The sequence below is a fragment of the Myxocyprinus asiaticus genome, chromosome 19 (assembly GCF_019703515.2).
Source record: "Myxocyprinus asiaticus isolate MX2 ecotype Aquarium Trade chromosome 19, UBuf_Myxa_2, whole genome shotgun sequence".
NCBI lineage: Eukaryota > Metazoa > Chordata > Actinopteri > Cypriniformes > Catostomidae > Myxocyprinus > Myxocyprinus asiaticus.
In genome coordinates, this window is record NC_059362.1 from 9722383 (window position 1) to 9741135 (window position 18753).

The 18753-nt window shown below is 38.1% G+C and overlaps 1 protein-coding gene across 2 annotated transcripts in view; it reads right to left on the reverse strand.

The window, feature by feature from the left end:
• Nucleotides 1-17257: 17257 nt before the first annotated feature.
• Nucleotides 17258-18753, reverse strand: part of LOC127410310 (laminin subunit alpha-4-like) — a 76142-nt gene continuing 74646 nt past the window's right edge. For both annotated transcript variants that reach the window (XM_051645507.1, XM_051645506.1), the window contains exon 40: nucleotides 17258-18200. In XM_051645507.1, coding sequence (XP_051501467.1) covers nucleotides 18055-18200 — 146 coding nt within the window. In that variant the 3' untranslated portion in view covers nucleotides 17258-18054. The remainder of the gene's footprint in view (nucleotides 18201-18753) is intronic.

Sequence of the window (18753 nt, forward strand, 5' to 3'; positions counted from 1 at the left end):
ACTAAGATTAAAGGTGAAGTGTCTAACTTTTTTGCTGTTAAAATACGTTCTCGTATACCAGCTTAATATGCAGAGACAACTATACATACGACAAAAGAAAGTCATACAGGTTTGGAATGACATGAGGATGAGTAAATTATGATGGAATCATTTTCATTTTTGGGTGAACTCTCTCTCTGACATTTTACATCAGGTAAACTTTGGTCATAAATATGTAATTTGTAATTAAATGTATACATTAAATAAAGTTTAACTTAATTTACATGTAGATACATTTGTTCACTTAATATACACACGCACACACACGCACGCACACAAAGTCAAGTGGCGATGGTGAGTCTAGGAGCATTGGGCAGTCCACGATAAGAGCTGAGAGGGATGACAACGCCTCACTGTGCCTCACTGGGGGAGGCACAACATACATGATCAACTTAAATTGATATTTTGATATTTAATGCAATGACATTCATACATATTTAAGAGTTGCTTAAATGTCAAATTGACCATTGCATGTGCAAGTTTAAACACAATGAAAGCTTTTGGACTGCTTTGGTACAGTACATACCTTCCTACGGTAGAGCTACACAAAACGCTACCGTAGCTCACTGAAAGTGGACTTGACACAAGTGTTGTTGGCCAGGGCCAGCAGAGAGTACACGTGACCCACAGGTGGGACAGAACACGGGCTGGTCTTCCATCCTTCCTGATTCCATGGGACAAATGGCAGCGTTGGCTTTAACCTGAGAAAACAGATCATTCTGAGCATTGATATGGAAACTTAGAACTCATAAGAGCATGAATTATTTATGCATCATTTAATAGATTATTAACAAAGAGAGACATAGAAGCCGGCTAAATTCAGAACTGTATCTTTAAATGAGTGCATTTACATGCACTTTAAAAGTCTGATTTCTAAATCAACTAAAGCAATAACTCGCCTTTAAAATGTCATATAAAAACTTTAATCTGACTGTAATTGTTCGTCCAGTTTTTGCTAAATCTAACTAACAGACCTAGATAATGTGTTTGTAGCTCGGCTTCGTCCAGCATGTATACACGTTAGGGGTTGCACGACTACTGGTCAAGCCTATTAGTTGAGATGAATTAGACTACTCGTGGCGCAGCATAGCTACATGTCATCAGACATTAGATAGCCAGCTAGGCTGTTGCCATGGAAACATGCATATGTAGATCATGTTGAAAATCACTAATTAGCACTAGCTAATGTATAACCTTTTTTAATAAACAACTCAACGGATCTTAAGTGTTTTTCTTCGCCAAATATTAATAATATTAATACTATTGCTGTGACTTGCACTTCACTGCAGTGTATATACACTGATCAGCCACAACATTAAAAAAACCACCTGCCTAATATCGTGTAGGTCCCCCTCGTGCCGCCAAAACAGCTCTGACCTGTCGAGGCATGGACTCCACAAGTCCTCTGAAAGTGTCCTGTGGTATCTGGCACCAAGGCGTTAGCAGCAGTGCCTGGTTGCATAAAAGACCTCAAGTTTTTTCCTTAAGTATAACACTTAAAGCATGATTTCCCCTTTGAATGACTTGAGGGTGTTGCATGTAATCCCTTATACACTCCTCTTAGTAAGGGAAACCATTAAGGGATTTACTACAGTGAGCGAGGTTTTACTGTAATAAAACTCTCGTTACCATGGACACAGCATGTCTCTGCGAACTTTCAGAAGATCGGAAATGTCCCGACCAACACTTGGGCAATTTTACCACATAGAAAATACTTTAACTTTACACTATGATTTTATTTGAATATTAATGACTATTAAAGTTTCTCTCTACCATTATTCATGTGTAAATGATTGTCCGACCTCTTCTGAAGCAGTGCGTAAATGGAGTTGTCAAGTGTCACCTTTTTGTTTTCACAGCACTTTTCAGTATGCACCAATCACAGTAGTTTACAATTACTGTACTGCATAAATATTTTTTCAAACTCATTTTCTGGAGGATACACAGGCAGATTTCCATTTGTATCTGAGGTACAATCCTCAAATTTAATCGATTCAAACACTTTTTTTGTGTACACATTTTCCTGTGTAAACGTTTTGCATGCAGACCAATTAACAGAGGATTCTGCTTTTACAGCCTTTTGAGAAAGACGCCTTTGAAAGACTGCCCGGTAAGAGTTGGATTAGAGTTGCAAGACGTTAAGATGCTTGTATAACTGTGCAGAGAACTGATTGCCATCCCAAATTAAGAATAGTAATGGTGGTCAGTAGGGGTGTAGGACATATATATAATTTGCGATATATTGCAAATGAACTTGTGGTATGATTTTAATTCATCCATTTGTAAAGTTTATAAAGATAAAGAGAGCAGATAATACTGGGTACACTTCTGGTTTTTGTGTTCCTATTAGATCGCCCTCCAGCTTGTTTGCGATTTCTCATATACCACCAAATTTGTCCTTCTGCAACAGTTTTTCATCACTTAAATGGTCTAAACTGGGTTCTCCCTTTCGTGAAAAATTCGCCTTGGCACACTATACTCTTCAATTGTTTGTATAAACGTAGCTATACTTAAGGTGAAGTTTTCCTAACCTTAGCAGTTAAGGGGCTTTATGCAACACTTAACAGTTTTTAAGGGCACACTTAAGTAAAAAAAAAAAAAAAATACTTTAGTGAAATCATAAGGTATTGACGTTTTACCCATAAAAACCCTTAAGTAACACTTAAAGGTTATTTTCTGCAACACCCTTAAGGGAAACATTAGGGTGATCTTAAGGGAAAATTACACTTCAGGTGCTTTATGCAACTGGGCACAGATCCTTTAAGTCCTGTAAGATGCAAGGTGAGGCCTCTATGGATCGGACTTGTTGGTCCAGCACATCACATATGTTGTGATCCTGCATTATCCTGCTGAAAGAGGCCACTGCCATCAGGGAATACCGTTGCCATGAAGGGGTGCATGTGGTCTGCAACAATCTTTAGGTATGTGGTACGTGTCAAAGTAACATCCACTTGAACGCCAGGACCCAAGGTTTCCCAGCAGAACATTGCCCAGAGCATCACACTACCTCCGCCAGCCTGACTTCTTCCCAAGGTGCATTCTGCTGCTATCTCTTCCCCAGGTAAATGACGTACACGCACCTGGCTGTCCACATGATCTTCCATTGCTCCATGGTCCAGTTCTGATGCTCACGTGCCCATTGTAGGTGCTTTTGGTGGTGGACAGGGGTCAGCATAGGCACTCTGACTAGTCTGTGGCTACGCAGCCCCATACGCCGCAAGCTGAGATTCACTGTGTGTTCTGACACCTTTCTATCATGGCCAGCATTAAGTTTTTCAGCAATTTGTGTTACAGAAGCTCTTCTGTGGGATCGGACCAGATGGGCTAGCCTTCGCTCCCCATATGCATCAATGCGCCTTGGGCGTCAAGACCCGTTCACCGGTTGTCCTTCCTTGGACCACTTTTGGTAGGTACTAACCACTGCATACCGGGAACACCCCACAAGACCTGCCGTTTTGGAGATGCTCTGACCCAGTCGTCTAGCCATCACAATTTGGCTCTTGTCAAAGTCGCTCAGATCCTTACGCTTGCCCATTTTTCCTGCTTCCAACACATGAAATTCAAGAACTGACTGTTCACTTGCTGCCTAATATATCCCACCCGCTGACAGGTGCCATTGTAACGAGATAATAAATGTTATTCACTTCACCTGTCAGTGGCTTTAATGTTGTGGCTGATCAGTGTACATGTCTTTCCATTAAAAATCTTTGTATACCAAAAACGTGGTGTCGCCACAAAATCGTTATTGCTGTGCTATTGTAAATAATTGTTAACAGCTGTGCTGTCATTATTACTTAGTATTAAAGTATCTAATAATTGGTCAGACTGAAGATGGGTTTTGTAGGGTGAGATCAGTGTATTTTTGCTCTTAGAGCCTTTAAATTAGTGGTCGACCGATGGTTGATTTTGCCAATACCGAACAACTGAGGTGGTGAAAAGGGCTGATAACGGATTAATCGGCCGATAGTTTTTAAAATCGATTTATTGAATGTTATAACATTTTCTTAGTCTTTCCTTACTGTGAGGGGCACTGACATAGAGGCTAAAAGAGTCCAAAATGAGGAAAATCCCAGATGCAGGTTTATTGTGCAACCAAAACCCAATAATAACTAGACACAAATGAAGATTTGGTGCATAACATGGAGTTTTAACTATAAACAAGCATGAAAAAAACTGGGGACTCTTGTTTTGAAATGTCTGTGCTTCCAAACAAAACATGCAAAACATGTATTACAATAAAAAAATACTATAAAGTAAACATTGTCATATGGGCTAATACATACTGTATAAGCAGTAATTCATTAACAACAGATAATCATTCATCAATAGTAGATCAACAGTTTGCTCATCAATTGTCTGTTCTGGTATTATAAAATACTTTTTCCTTTAGCGACACTGTCAGTCAAAATCAGCATGAACTTAATTAATAAAGGTTACATACAAGCGTTCAACAATGTCTATGCTTAATATGTCTTTTTTAAAAAAAATATTTCGAACTAATAATCGTGATTTAGTCCATAAACAGCGATTATGACAGTGACTTGGCTCCGTTACAATCCTCTATATGTAAATATTCAACAAAGTAAGCTTTTCATAGCCAATAAATTCATCAGATTAAGGGTTTTGGCCACAGAGGAACATGGTGTGGAAAAAAAAAAAAAAAAAAAAATTGCTATTGGCAACTAGCAGTGTTGTTTTTTTCCAATTACCGATAGTTCCAAAAAGCAACCATCGGCACTGATTAATCGGTAAAACCGATATACTTTAAAGTGTCACGTTTAAAGGGTCATGAAACACTAAAACACATTTTTTTAATGTTAACATACGTTATTTTTAATTTCAACAGGAAAAGGGTTCATTTAGGGATTTTTCGGGCTATTTTCATCTTCCAGGTTTGAAATGAATGTCGAGTCAGCGTCACAGGTCGTGATGTGCAGGGTTTAGCTTTCTATTGAATCAGCGCCTCTATGTTACGGGTGTTCTCGATATTATTCATGAGAAGGCGTGGCCTTTATCCTTTGACAAGCTAGCGCTGCAGGTGTCGTTGTCATGCACCTGACCAGCGCTTCAAACTCTCAAGTGCCTCAGTCAGTTGAGAGTTGATAGTACCGTGATGCGAGTCCCCCCAACTCTGCTGACAGAGGGACAGGAGCACTGATATATACTGTATATCCACAGTTTTCCTTAGCAACCACTGGGCGGCGCCATGATGATTCTAGTTGCCTGTTTTCTGTTTCTGGTCTCGAGACGCACTTTAAAAATGAGCGATCCAGCTGGAGAGCAACAACCATTTAAGTTTTTGGGGAGTAAAAATTAATTTGCGCTGATGTTGGTTGTCATTACAACTCAAGGTAGTTAATGATATCAACGCAACTAACCTCGGACCAACGCTTCATGACATCTACACACTCAGGTGAGGCACTGTCATTAAAAAAACGGTCATCTCAACACTGTAAAGTATCTGCACTCTACAGCCACGTTTTTTGTTTTTTACGTTTTTACAAATGTAATACCTTAAACATTACATTACCACTTAGAATATACGCTGATGCGAGTGATAACACTGGAGACCGGAAACTGAAAACAGTCGAATCGTGGAACACTTCCACGTTCAGGAAAAAGTTGGATAGAACTGGATCGCTGATGCAACGGTAAACTGCCTGCAGGAGGTGAAGACACCAGAAGTTTTCGAGCGGCCATCTTGGAATGCCCAAACTCTCAGAGCATCAATGACTGACAGGCAAAAACACCCCCGTTTCACCATCTCCTACTTCCGAATACAACAGCTGCATTTTACCCTCTAGTGACAATCATGATTAAGGTTTAATTTGCTCGTTATGGATAATATTCGTTATGAGGGACAAGATATACGCGGATATCAGAGAATAGCTGTAATATCTGCTTATTTAGGGTGACAATAAGTCCTTACCCCTGAAAGGGACTTTAAAAAAGTCAGACCAGGATTTCTAAATCGCCTTAAATGCACAGGATTTGCTTGTTTTCATAGTGATGTGCTCTCTGTAGTCATACATGGATACATGTCATAAATACGTGTTCGTATGCCATTTAAATCTAGAGTATCAGTTTAATTTGAACCAACTTTGCTTTGTGTGTCTCCCTCAATCTCAGCACCCCCAAGGCACATTTTAATGAAAACATAAAACTGAAACTCTGAACAAACACTTCGATGATCACAATAAATAAGTCTGAAAATGTCTGTTTGTATCTTACCTCAGTCTCAGTAAACTTGTTTACATTCTGCTGATCTGTTCGCTGATGAAGTTTGTTAGTGGTAGATTCTGTTTGATATAGATACACAACTCGCTCTGGCTTTCTAGAAACAGGAAAAATTCCCGACTTTAAATAAATAATTACATGTGTAGGATGTTTGTGTTGTGGGGATGTACATGCAGATTTCAGATATAAAATCGGTGATTGAATGACTAATGTTTACTCGCTGAAATTAGATGATTTCCTATTAAGTCAATAGGGACATTGGAATGTTTGGGCATAGCAATATGGCGGCGCAGTGGCTTCACTGATATGACGTCATGAGCAATCCAGTTCTATATTATATATCAGTGGACAGGACAGGCTTTCAGTCAAAGGCAACACCTTTTAAATGTTCGCACAGCACACATTTATTAACGTGAGTGTTTTGAGATATGTGGTGAGGTGGACTGCCTCTGACTGGGACTCGTTTTAGACACGGTTTACATTGATTGTCCCAGACACAAACGCTATCCGTCCATCCATCCATGATCGATCGATCCATGCATCCATCCCTAATGTGTGTTAACCAATCTAAGAACTTATATTTGTAAATCATTGTCTTGGAATAAGTCTCAAAAGTTATTAAAGTGTGAAAAACATTTACATATTTTTGATATGTACAGAGTACATGGGCTTGGCATTTATTTGCATATTAAATTACAGGTAAAATTACCAGTGTAAGTAATGCATTGTGACAAAACTGTGTATAGTTTATTTGTGCATTCTGTTGAGAGCAATTGTGAGAATCTTTGATGCTGTTAACTGTATTGTTAAAATAAAGATAAGTGACTGGATCAGACATTTGTTGGATTCACTCCCCCTTCTCCCCTTACTCCGCTGCTGATCATGCCCACTTTGAGTGCATCTTTAAAAATGTGGTAAAAGCTCAGAACAGGGGGGGTGTTCTGACTCTTTAATTAGTAACATGCAGGGTCCTAACTGCTGCAGCTTGTAGAAAAATCAGTTTACTTTTTTCGATCTGCTCGCTAGAAAACTCATTTGCTTGTGTTGTTTGTTTTACAAACTTGTCAAGTGGTTAGCTCTTCTTCTCATCCGTGATGTGCAGAGGGCGGACCAGCTCATAAGTGCGATGAGCCACCGACTGTACCGGGGTCGATTTGCTTGTCGATTAGCACCACCTATTGTAAAGGCGTGAATGTGCTAACGCCTCGCTTTCTATGGGAAAGGGCCATTCGACGGCAATTTGCCTCTCATAATCGCATCTCCTTTGGTGTGTAAAGGTCTTTAGATGATAGCTGCCTATGTACAACAGGCTAACTAAAGGTTAGGATGGAAAAATAGAAAGTGACAGATGAAAATATGTGTGATCAGCTGATGCTCCTTACTGAATGCATCCGAGAACATCTGATTCAGGCTATAGCACAGAGAACAACCACCACTCCATAGACAGTGACCTGATCCACAATCTGCTCTCTTTAGGCCGAGCCATATGTGTAGTGCCATACAGTCCTAAGGGTTAGACACCAAACACAAATTAGTCGCTTTATGGAAATATAGATAACACAATATTCTAATTCATTAACTAAAGAAGTCATATCATGAGGAATACATTTTTCCTTTTCTGTTTTGAGGTAAAATACCTTGATGTACTATGAAAACTTACTGCAACTGTTGAACTCTAAACTTCCTTTCCAAACCAAAAATTCTGGGATTGCATTATCTGCAGAGGACACATACAATGTTGCCTTAGGGTCTGGCCAAAATAAGTTATCTTTGAAGGCTGCACAATTATGCAGCCTAGTGTTTGAAACAGCCTTTGCGTCAGGATTTGGGAGCACATCTACTGTATGATGCCTGTAAACCTATTGTTAACCTTTTGCTAAAATACTGTCTTGGTAGGCAGCTCACTATGTTTTGGAACGGAGCTATTAAAAAGACAATTTAAAGGTGATCCTTCTTTTCTTTTCTTTACTCTACAGCTTAAAGTGATTATTACAGGTTAAAGTGATATTTCACACCAAAATAACAATTCTGCCATCATTGACTCGCCCCATGTTGTTCAAAACCTATATGACTGTCTTTCTTCTGTGCAACACAAAAAATGTTAGGAAGAATGTCTACCTCAGTCAAAATTCACTTTCATTGCATACTTTTTTTCCATACCATCAAAGTTGTCTGAACCTATTTTGTGTTTTGTGGCAGAAAGAAAGTCATAAGGTTTGAAACAATATGAGGGGGAGTAAATTACCTAATTTTCATATTTGGGCGAACTATTCCTTTAAAACTGGCTGGTGTCATTTCACTCTGAATCAAAGCAATCGACTGTGAGTGCTGATACATGACAAGCCGCTTAAACACTCAAAACCATAAAGTCAGATTTTCAGCAAAGTGCCTGGAGGCTGTCAGGTGAACACAGGTGTGTACACCACACGCGGAAAAGTAACATACATTTTAATCTCTTTGACGTCTTAGAAAACAATTTTTTGACAAGATGTTCCTGTGTTCTTGACAAACCATTTAGAGTAAACATTTGTCAAAAACCTGCCAACCTGTAACATGAGCTTACAGGTTTGACTTATAGGTTATTAAATGCATGCTGTAGATGAATGTACATTTAAGGACTAGATATATCATATGGGCACTGATCCAAGCATAACTACAGTGTTTGGGACTGACCACCATATGCACGAACAGGCCTGACTCTAGAATTGTCCTGATCATACAACAATTTACAGGAGTGGCTCTAATAGTGTCTGCATGAATGAATAATCGAAGTCAATCAATTTTTCATAAACAAAGATAGCAATGTATAACATTGGGATGTCTTTTAAAACTTGACATTATGTTATTTAATAATAATAGTATAAAATCCTTTATAAGCCATGAATCAAACCAACCACCTCCAAAGTGAATCACAAAATTTAAAACTTTGATTTGAATTGATTTACTGAGATTGTGCTCACTTGTGATAGTGATGAAAGTGAAATAAAAAAATGGGAGCCAACTGGCTTCAGCAGTTAAACAAAGAGTTCAGGAGACCAAAACTGCTTCCCTGTAGCATTCAAGAGGTTTACCACTCGCATCCATCAACTCACTGAAGACAAATACCATGGATGGCTCCATTTCTATTTTAACTGTACCATGGCCCTGAATGCTTTACTGGATTTTGTCAGAAACATGCAAATGTTTTCCTTCCAAAATGATGTGTAAAAAGTCGAGACTGTGTCCATTTTAGAAAAAGAAATGCTACACCCACACTGAAAAAAAGAGAAAAATCCTAGCAGAGGAGTTTCAAGATTGTGAGTCAATGCAGTATGACAGACCCCCTGCAGAGTTCAACTCTCACCAGAAATGTTTTAGGTATTAATAATAAAGAACAACATCCACATAAAACAGCTACAAGGTCTGTGGAGAGTGGCAACAATGGTGTTCCCAAACACTACAATTTATACACCCATAATCAATTTTTCAGATGTTACCAAAAGTGCAACAAGAAAATGTGAAAATTTTAAACGGTTATATATCTGCTCACGGAAATAGCCTGAGTGATTTACATCCAAGAGGTTTAAAGTTGATCTGAAGTATTTAGTCCACTGGACAAAACATACTGCAGACCAGCTGTTCAATTATTGGCTGGACCAATTAAACTTTTGAGGGAGGTGAAGTGCAAATCTTCTAAGTATAAGCACACCAACAATATCATTAATTTATCAAAAACTTTTAGACTCACATCAGAACAGGAACAGGTTTTAAATAAAGGACTAACTTTTGTCCCCACACCAAAAAAAAAAAAAAAAGGGGGGGGTTGGGGTGTAGACCCAGACCCAGGTGCTCTTGAAAGGATGTCCATGCATTTAATAGGAAATTGAAACTTCTGGATTATTTTGAATATACACAGATAACAAACCCTCAATTATTTATACAAACTTCATATTGGTAAGCTAAATTAGGAAGAATAAATAGACCCATTCAAAAACTAATATTGACAAATAATAGAATAGCTAGATTACATTTACAGACATCAAATGATAGAGATAATTTAACATTTGGAGAGAGAAAAGCTATAGATCAATTACAAAAATGTAGAGAAATAATTATAAAACCAGCCGATAAGGGTTCCAATATAGTCATTATGGACAAACATCCAATATTTATGGGAGGCTAGGAGACAACTGGAAAATACTAGTCATTACATTTCATTGTCACGTTCATTACAAAAGGAGACGCAGAAACAAATTATATCAATTTTAAAAATATTACAGGAGAAAGGGTTTATAAATAAAAAACAGGAACAGTATCTTATAGGTCCAGATCAACCAAGACCTTGACAGTTCTATTTGTTACCCAAAATTCATGTTAATCCAGAAATGTGGACGGTCCTTTCTGAAGTCCCAAGGGGGAGACCTATTGTATCTGACTCTGATAGTGAATCTTATAACATTTCACAATATATATGATATATTTATTTATTTTTTATCCAATTTCACAAACCTATGATAGTTATTTAAAAGATACATACGATTATATTTCTAAGATAAAAAAAAGAACAATATCGCTATGGAAGCCTTCATGTTTACAATTGATATAGATAGTTTATATACAAATATCAATACAGAGTTGGGTTTACGATCAGACCAGGCCACCTTCTTCCACTGGTCCATGATCCAGTTCTGACCCTCACGTGCCCATTGTAGGCGCTTTTGGCGGTGGACAGGGGTCAGCATGGGCACTCAAGCAAAAACCCATTTTGTTTATCTAAAACACTGATATTGACAGAACACAACACAGCTGCACAAAAGCCAGAGAACAGAACTTGCTAAACATGTCTAAAGAGTCTATTGCCAAAGAATTGATGCATTTCTATGCCCAGCCTTATTTTTTTTAACTGGAGTCCTCAATCAAACAGAAAGAGATGGAGTAGGCAGGAATGTCTGTCAACTCTTCTCCATTCTGAACCAGTGAGTATTTGTGACAGACCTGAAGAGAGTGAGAACTCTGCAAAAACATCCGGTAGGTGTAACATTCTCAGCCAAAATCATGTAGTTTTTAACTGGCTCATGAGATGCTGGCTTTAATATACTGTTATGAGAAAGTTTTGGACCAGTGCCAGTTCACAGCAGACGGAGTTAACCGCGCGATACCGAAAATAGAAAACAAGCGATCAATAGAATGTACTGTCGCTCATCACGGCTGGTTAGCACAAAAACTGTGATTACCATAGAAAATATACTTATTATCACGTGTCATTTGCCGTCAGGTTAGGACACGGTGTGACTGTGGCTGCCTGTAGCCTCTTCTTATGTTTCTTTTTTATTTCCGAGTACTCCGGTTAAAAAAAAATAAGGCTGGACATAGAAATGCATAAATTCACAATACAAACTCTTCAGGCATGTTTAGTAAGTTCTGTTCTCTGGTTTCTGTGCAGCTGTGTTGTGTTCTTTTGTCACTATCACTGTGGCGGTCCTGTTTTTAGATTAATAAAATGAGTTTTCACTTGAACACCCCAGTGTCGCGAGGGGGCTGCGTGAAATGTTGCTCTCGTGCCCCATCAACGGTCGGTCAACAGCTTCACTAAATAATACATTAGATTTTGGTTTGTTTCTCACTAAACCTTATTGTATACTTTCATAACAATCATGAGTCTCATGAAATAATTTTCTTTTCTTAAACTTCTGAATTATTCTTTTGACAATTGAAGAGGTGGTCACCATAAACTGCCATTTTATGACATCACTGAGCAAAAAAGTTTTTTTTTTTTAACTAGTTCTCTCTGTGTTAAGTCATATAGTGTTATATCATCACAATGGTGAGTAAACAATGACTGAATTTTCGTTTGGGTGAACTAATCCTTTAATTAGAATTTAACTTCTAAATTTACATTAAAAAAATGATATTAGATTATATAAAACTCTTATAAATAAAAAATAAAGTCATAAAAGGACAATAATCCGGGCAAATGCTCAGTTATAACGTTATAATAATATAACGTATTATTTACAGTTAAAAGCATATGCAATTATTTGTGCATGACGTCATATTTCTCACTTGATTGACGTGCGCGTGTTCTCTGAGTGCAAGGTCCCAGAATCGGCAGCCCACCTGATTCCCACACTGACCAGCTGCTCAAAAAACAACACAAAACACCGACATTATGTAAGAAGAGACAAGTTCAAGGTTCAATGTTTACTGAAAGGCTGATGTATTACCGGTGTTATGGATCAACAAGGGATCGTGTTAACTGGGGATGTGTGCATGCACGTGAATAATTTTACTTGCCTTTTCAGCAGATTTGTTCAATGTGAATTGTCAAGGACCAAAGAAAAGAAGTTTTGCACATTATAAAAAATGTTGGTATCATTATTAAACCTAGTTTTTTTTCATCGATGCCTGTTCTAATGAATTTGACACAGTTTAAGAGCGATTTTAACATGGTTTCACAGGGTAGCATCTGGTTGCCCATGTTAACGTGGGATGTTGGTTTGAATGGGAACTGGCGATTACACTTGTCAAGAGCAGTAAATCACATGTTGAATTCTTTAATTTGCAACACTAAAGCATCATATACTGATATGCGTCAATAATATACATTCAATTGATTTAATTTCTTGATAATGAATAATGGCTTGATGAACTAATAGTTTGTGGAGCTTTGTCCAACAACGTGAATGAATATTTCTGGATGGAACACTGGTCCAGTGATGTCATATTGGCAGTAAACAAAATGACCTAGGTTCAAATCCTGATCAATTAGTACAAATATGATGCTTTGCTGCAGATTATGATGTATCTTTATCATTTCTATTGAAAACTATTTTGTAAATCACATACAGACACAATTTATTATATCGTTTTAAATAAATAAATCAAAATTGCAACTGAATCTAACAGCCAGTAATTACAGAATACTCTACTGAATTTTCTGAGAATGGTTGACTTTTTACTAATAAAAAAGTAAGACCTTTGTCCCCATGTGCACTTGCAAACTGTAGTCTGGATTTTTTTATGGCAGTTTTGGAGCAGTGGCTTCTTCCTTGCTGAACATCCTTTCAGGTTATGTCGATATAGGACTCGTTTTACTGTGGATATAGATACTTGTCCCTGTTTCCTCCAGCATTTTTACAAGGTCCTTTGCTGTTGTTCTGGGATTGATTTGCACTTTTCGCACCAAAATACGTTCATCTCTAGGAGACAGAATGTGCCTCCTTCCTGAGCGGTATGATGGCTGCGTTGTCCCATTGTGTTTATACTTGTATGCTATTCAGGCATTTGGAAATTGCACCCAAGGATGAACCAGACTTGTGGAGGTCCACAATTCTTTTTTTCTGAGGTCTTGGCTGATTTCTTTTGATTTTCCCATGATGTCAAGCAAAGAGGCAAGAGTTTGAAGGTAGGTCTTAAAATACATCCACAGGTACACCTCCAATTCAGTACACCTCCTATCAGAAGCTAATTGTCAAAAGGCTAGAACATCATTTTCTGGAATTTTCCAAGCTGCTTAAAGGCACAGTTAACTTAGTGTATGTAAACTTCTGACCCACTGGAATTGTGATATAATCGATAAAAAGTGAAACAATCTGTCTGTAAACAATTGTTGGAAAAATTACTTGTGTCGTGCACAAAGTAGATGTCCTAAACGACTTGCCAAAACTATAGTTTGCTAATATTAAATCTGTGGAATGGTTTAAAAAAAATTGTTTTAATGACTTCAACCTAATTGAATGTAAATTTCTGACTTAAAGTGTACTTGCTCTCCATCACAAATATTGCACTGTTCTGAAAGATCTTCTTTTGGCAGTGTCATGGGTATTCAAACATACGACATTGACATTCACAGAACCTTTGAAAAGTAAAAGATGCTATTATAACAATTTAAAGGAGCAATATGTAACATTGATATCAAGTGTTTAAAATGGGTACTGCAGTCCAGATTCAAAATATTGGAGAGAGTCGTCTCCCCGCCCCCTAGTCCCCAGACTCGAAGCTCATGTGGGTTGAAGACAGGAACGAGCAAACTGACAATGGCAAGCAATGAGCCTTACACTGTAAGTTGATCAGCTAATGTATATGTTTGCAATGTTTTTATTGTTTGCCAATTATAAACCAGCTCATGTGGATTTTTTGTAACTCTGCCAATGTTAGCAAGATGTATTGCTGGCTTCCATGGCTGCAGCGCACTGTATTTGCCCGCCAACTTGTTTCAAATCTGGCAACCCCGGGTGTTGAAATACTATTGTGAAATGGGCAGTGGGCGGGATCACGCAGGCTAAAACACAAACAGAAATTCCGGCCCTGAACTCACATTTCAAAGTAGAATATACTGGCTGTAGCACTGTTATCGGAGAAGCCAGTATTTCAACTTAGCATGTTTCCTAAATCTCTGACAACATATTATGATAACTGTATGCTTTAGTACAGTAAATATATTACATATTGCACCTTTAAATAAAAAGGGAGCTAACTAGTGTGCAAAATGTATAGAGCTGAAGAGAGAAGATGAAAAGAACACTGAGCGATTTCTTTTGTAAGCCACCTAAAGTTACAGATAATGTAACTCCTGGAGTTGGTGATGGCGATCATGTGGTGAATGTGGATCCACCAGCGGAAAAGAAGGCTTACAGTTTTTGGAGAGAGTGGCTGAAAGACTTCGAGTGGCTCCACTATGAAAATGGCTCAATGCACTGTGTTCACTGTAAAGCCTGTGGGACAGAGGTTGCAAGTAACACTGCGTTCGCCACTGAATCCACACATTTTAAGTGCGAGAGCTTGATTAAACACGGGGAGAGCACCAAGCACAAGAAATGCCGGGACAAGTGTGTGGCAAAGAATTCATGATCAGGTTCGATTGTTGAAGCTTTTAATCGTCAGGATGCTCCGTTCAATTGGTAGAGCTGAACATGAAATTTAACACCGCCTACACTAAATTTAAACCCATGTTGCAGCTCATGAAAATAAACGGCGTTGAGATCAACATGACGTACGCAAATGACAAGTCATGTGCCAACATCATCGGCATGATAGCAGATACCATCTGCGAGAACGCCGCAGTTAAAGTATCGTCAGCTCAGTACATCTCATTCATCATTGATGGAGACACCGACCTGTCTGTCAAGGAGTGTGTGATAGTGTATGTCTGCATCCTGCTTGATGGACAGCCCACAAACTAGTGATGGGAAGATCGGATCATTTTACTGACTTGAATCTTTGAGTCTCGTTCAGCAAAATGAACGAATCTTTTTTCAAGTCATTTAGTTCATGTCGTTCATTTGAGCAGAATTAAATTCATATGTTACATTTTCAATAGCCAAATCCCCCCAACATGTCTACTTACGCAAACTTTGATTATAGTCCCAATAAGGAAACATTTATAATGCAGCCAAGGCCAAATTATGAGAAACAAATGATTAGTTCACCTCTGGATTGAATCTTCTTGTCCCGGTTCGTTCGTTCTTCTGTCACGTGACAAAAGAACGAATGACTCGGACCAGAAGACTCGAGAGGTGAACTAATAATTTCCGTTTACTGTGTGAGCAATACATAGCGTATTACCATTGTCACGGGAAAGTCGAAAGGTGAACTAATAATTTCCGTTTCCTTCGTTCGTTTGCGGTTTTCATGCAACAAACAAACGAAGGTTGCGCAATGCACATGCGCGGTCAACACAAAATGAACGAATCACTCTCTGAGACTGCTCGTTCTTCTGAGTCACATAAAAGGTTCGTTCAAAATGAACGAATCGTTCATGAACGAACCATCACTACCACAAACATCCTGTCAGACATGTTGAGGTGGAACATGCCAATGCTTATGGTGAGGATGTGTTTTTTAAATACATAGCCTATTTAGTATTATATAAATTGTAGTTGTGGTACTCCTTAATTTTCGGTGGGTGCTCCTACATTTTTCATGGTGCTCCTAACTTTTTGATGTTGGGAGCACCAGTGCTACCAAGTAAAAGTTAATTTCGAGCCCTGAAACGTATTCGGCAGTTCCCATTCACACCAATATCCACCTTAACATGGGCAACCAGATGTTACCCTGTGAAACCATGTTAAAATCGCTCTTAAACTGTGTCAAATTTATTGGAACAGACATCGATCATACAAAGCGGGTTAATAATGATACCAAATTCTTTTTATTTATTTTTTATGATGTGTAAAACGCCTTTTCTTGGTCCTTGGCAATTCACATTGAACGAATCTGCTGAAAAGGCAAGTAAAATTATTCACGTGCATGCGCACATTCTCAGTTAACACGATCACCAGTTGATCCATAACACCCGGCATACCTGAGAAACTAAACATAGAAAGCGGTTTGTTTGACTATATAGCTGCTGTAATGAAGAAACTTGTGACGTGTGTTGTGCATATTGGCCCGTGACGCTAACAACAGTTATAAACTCTCTTACCTTGAACTAATATGGACTGTGTCATCTTTCGACTTCGTGCAATAACATTATACCAGTTTTAAATTGTACTTTATTACACCATCGCTGTCTTGTTAGAAGCGTCCTGTAGTGTTGCCATATATATAGAGGGCGTTTCGCGCTTCAAGTTGAAAATGGTCGTATGTTGATGACGTATGCCCGCACGAAATTTCTGTTTAGTTGTTTTTCTCATTGGGTTAAATCGTGATTGGTTTGTCTTGTTATCCTTTGTGGGGTTGTTTTTCTCATCGCTTTAAATTGTTGACTGGTTTGTCCCGTTTAAGAACATTTTCCATTTCTCACAAAAGGTGTTTTCTTTACACTTTCCGAACTCCTTACATTTATTTACTACTGCCAACCTGTAACAAAAGTTTATTGTTGTAAATTTTTTCATGGTCAATAATCATTTTAAAATTCTGTTTTATTCCACTGTTCTTATGTTGTCTGCATTATGAACTGAATGTTGATTTGACGTTTCACCTAATTGAAAGTTTTTTGCTGTCTTTCCATCATTACACCCATTTTTCAATTACTTCACATACAGATAATATAATACAAATATAAGAAAAAAATCAGCTTTATTAAAGATGTAACGTAGCAGAAAATCATCAAGTAGGCAGATAAAGCAGTGAAGAGTGAAGAAATGAATTCACCTGATATACGTATGACAGACAAAATCATGACAAATAGTCTGTGGCTATGTTGGAAATAGTGTATTAACATACTACTCTTACTAATTCTACAGTATAGTGGTATGTATACAGTGCACAGTAAGCAAATTTTCTGTATGGATACAGTACCTGGATAACCTACATCTGCAAAATGTACAGTGCAATGTGCTTCACTTGACCTTCGATATCTCATGTGAATGAATCAAAAGTAGTTACAGCCACGATTTTAACCATTTGAAAGAATTTCATAAATTTAAAATGCAAAAAGTTTCTATTTCCAGGTTGATTGCTGGATGGGGATGTGATGAGGTCATGTGACAAAAATGTTGCATATTACAGTTTGAAATTGATCATGGAATAATAACTACAGTTTCACTTATTTTATTTGGTTATAGTAGGCAGTATTCAGTCTTACTGTATGGCTTAGTTATTTTGTGCAATGTTTTGATGACAACAGACCTTATATTGGACCTTGACCTCAATTTAAGATCTTTTAGTGTCATGTTATATAATTATTGCATTGCTTAGGTTTGCAGTACATTAGTAATGGAATATTTAATAGTGATAAAATAGCTTTAAATAACGCTAAAGAAGCATGTTAGAGACATTGACAATGCTGCTTTATTGGTACATAAGCATTGAGAGAGGTTTAGTTCTGTTGCTGTGGAGACCCAGAGTGGCAGTTGCTCAGGCAGCAGGACAGGTGCCCACACCAACTGCACCGCTGACCAAGGCCGCTTTACTGAAGCTCACTGGAAACTCATTCACAGACAGGTTCCTTATGCAGCCTGTGTAGCCTCTCCCGCTGAGGAGACTCTCAGGCAGCAAGGAGTCTGGAGCAAAGAAAAATGTAAAAGGGTTAATAAACGCACTCTAAGATTTAAAGATTCACAAAAGTGAATTCTGAAGCCGCCGTGCATTTTAAAGAAAAAATATGTACAGTTGTGCTCAAAAGGTTGCATACCCTGGCAGAAATTGTGAAATTTTGGCATTGATTTTGAAAATATGACTGATCATGCAAAAAAACTGTCTTTTATTTAAGGATAGTTATCATATGAAGCCATTTATCACCACATAGTTGTTTGGCTCCTTTTTAAATCATAATGATAACAGAAATCACCCAAATGGCCCTGATCAAAATTTTACATACCCTTGAATGTTTTGCCTTGTTACAGACACACAAGGTGACACACACAGGTTTAAATGGCAATTAAAGGTTAATTTCCCACACCTGTGGCTTTTTAAATTGCAATTAGTGTCTGTGTATAAATAGTCAATGAGTTTGTTAGCTCTCATGTGGATGCACTGAGCAGGCTAGATACTGAGCCATGGGGAGCAGGAAAGAACTGTCTAAAGACCTGTGTAACAAGGTAATGGAACTTTATA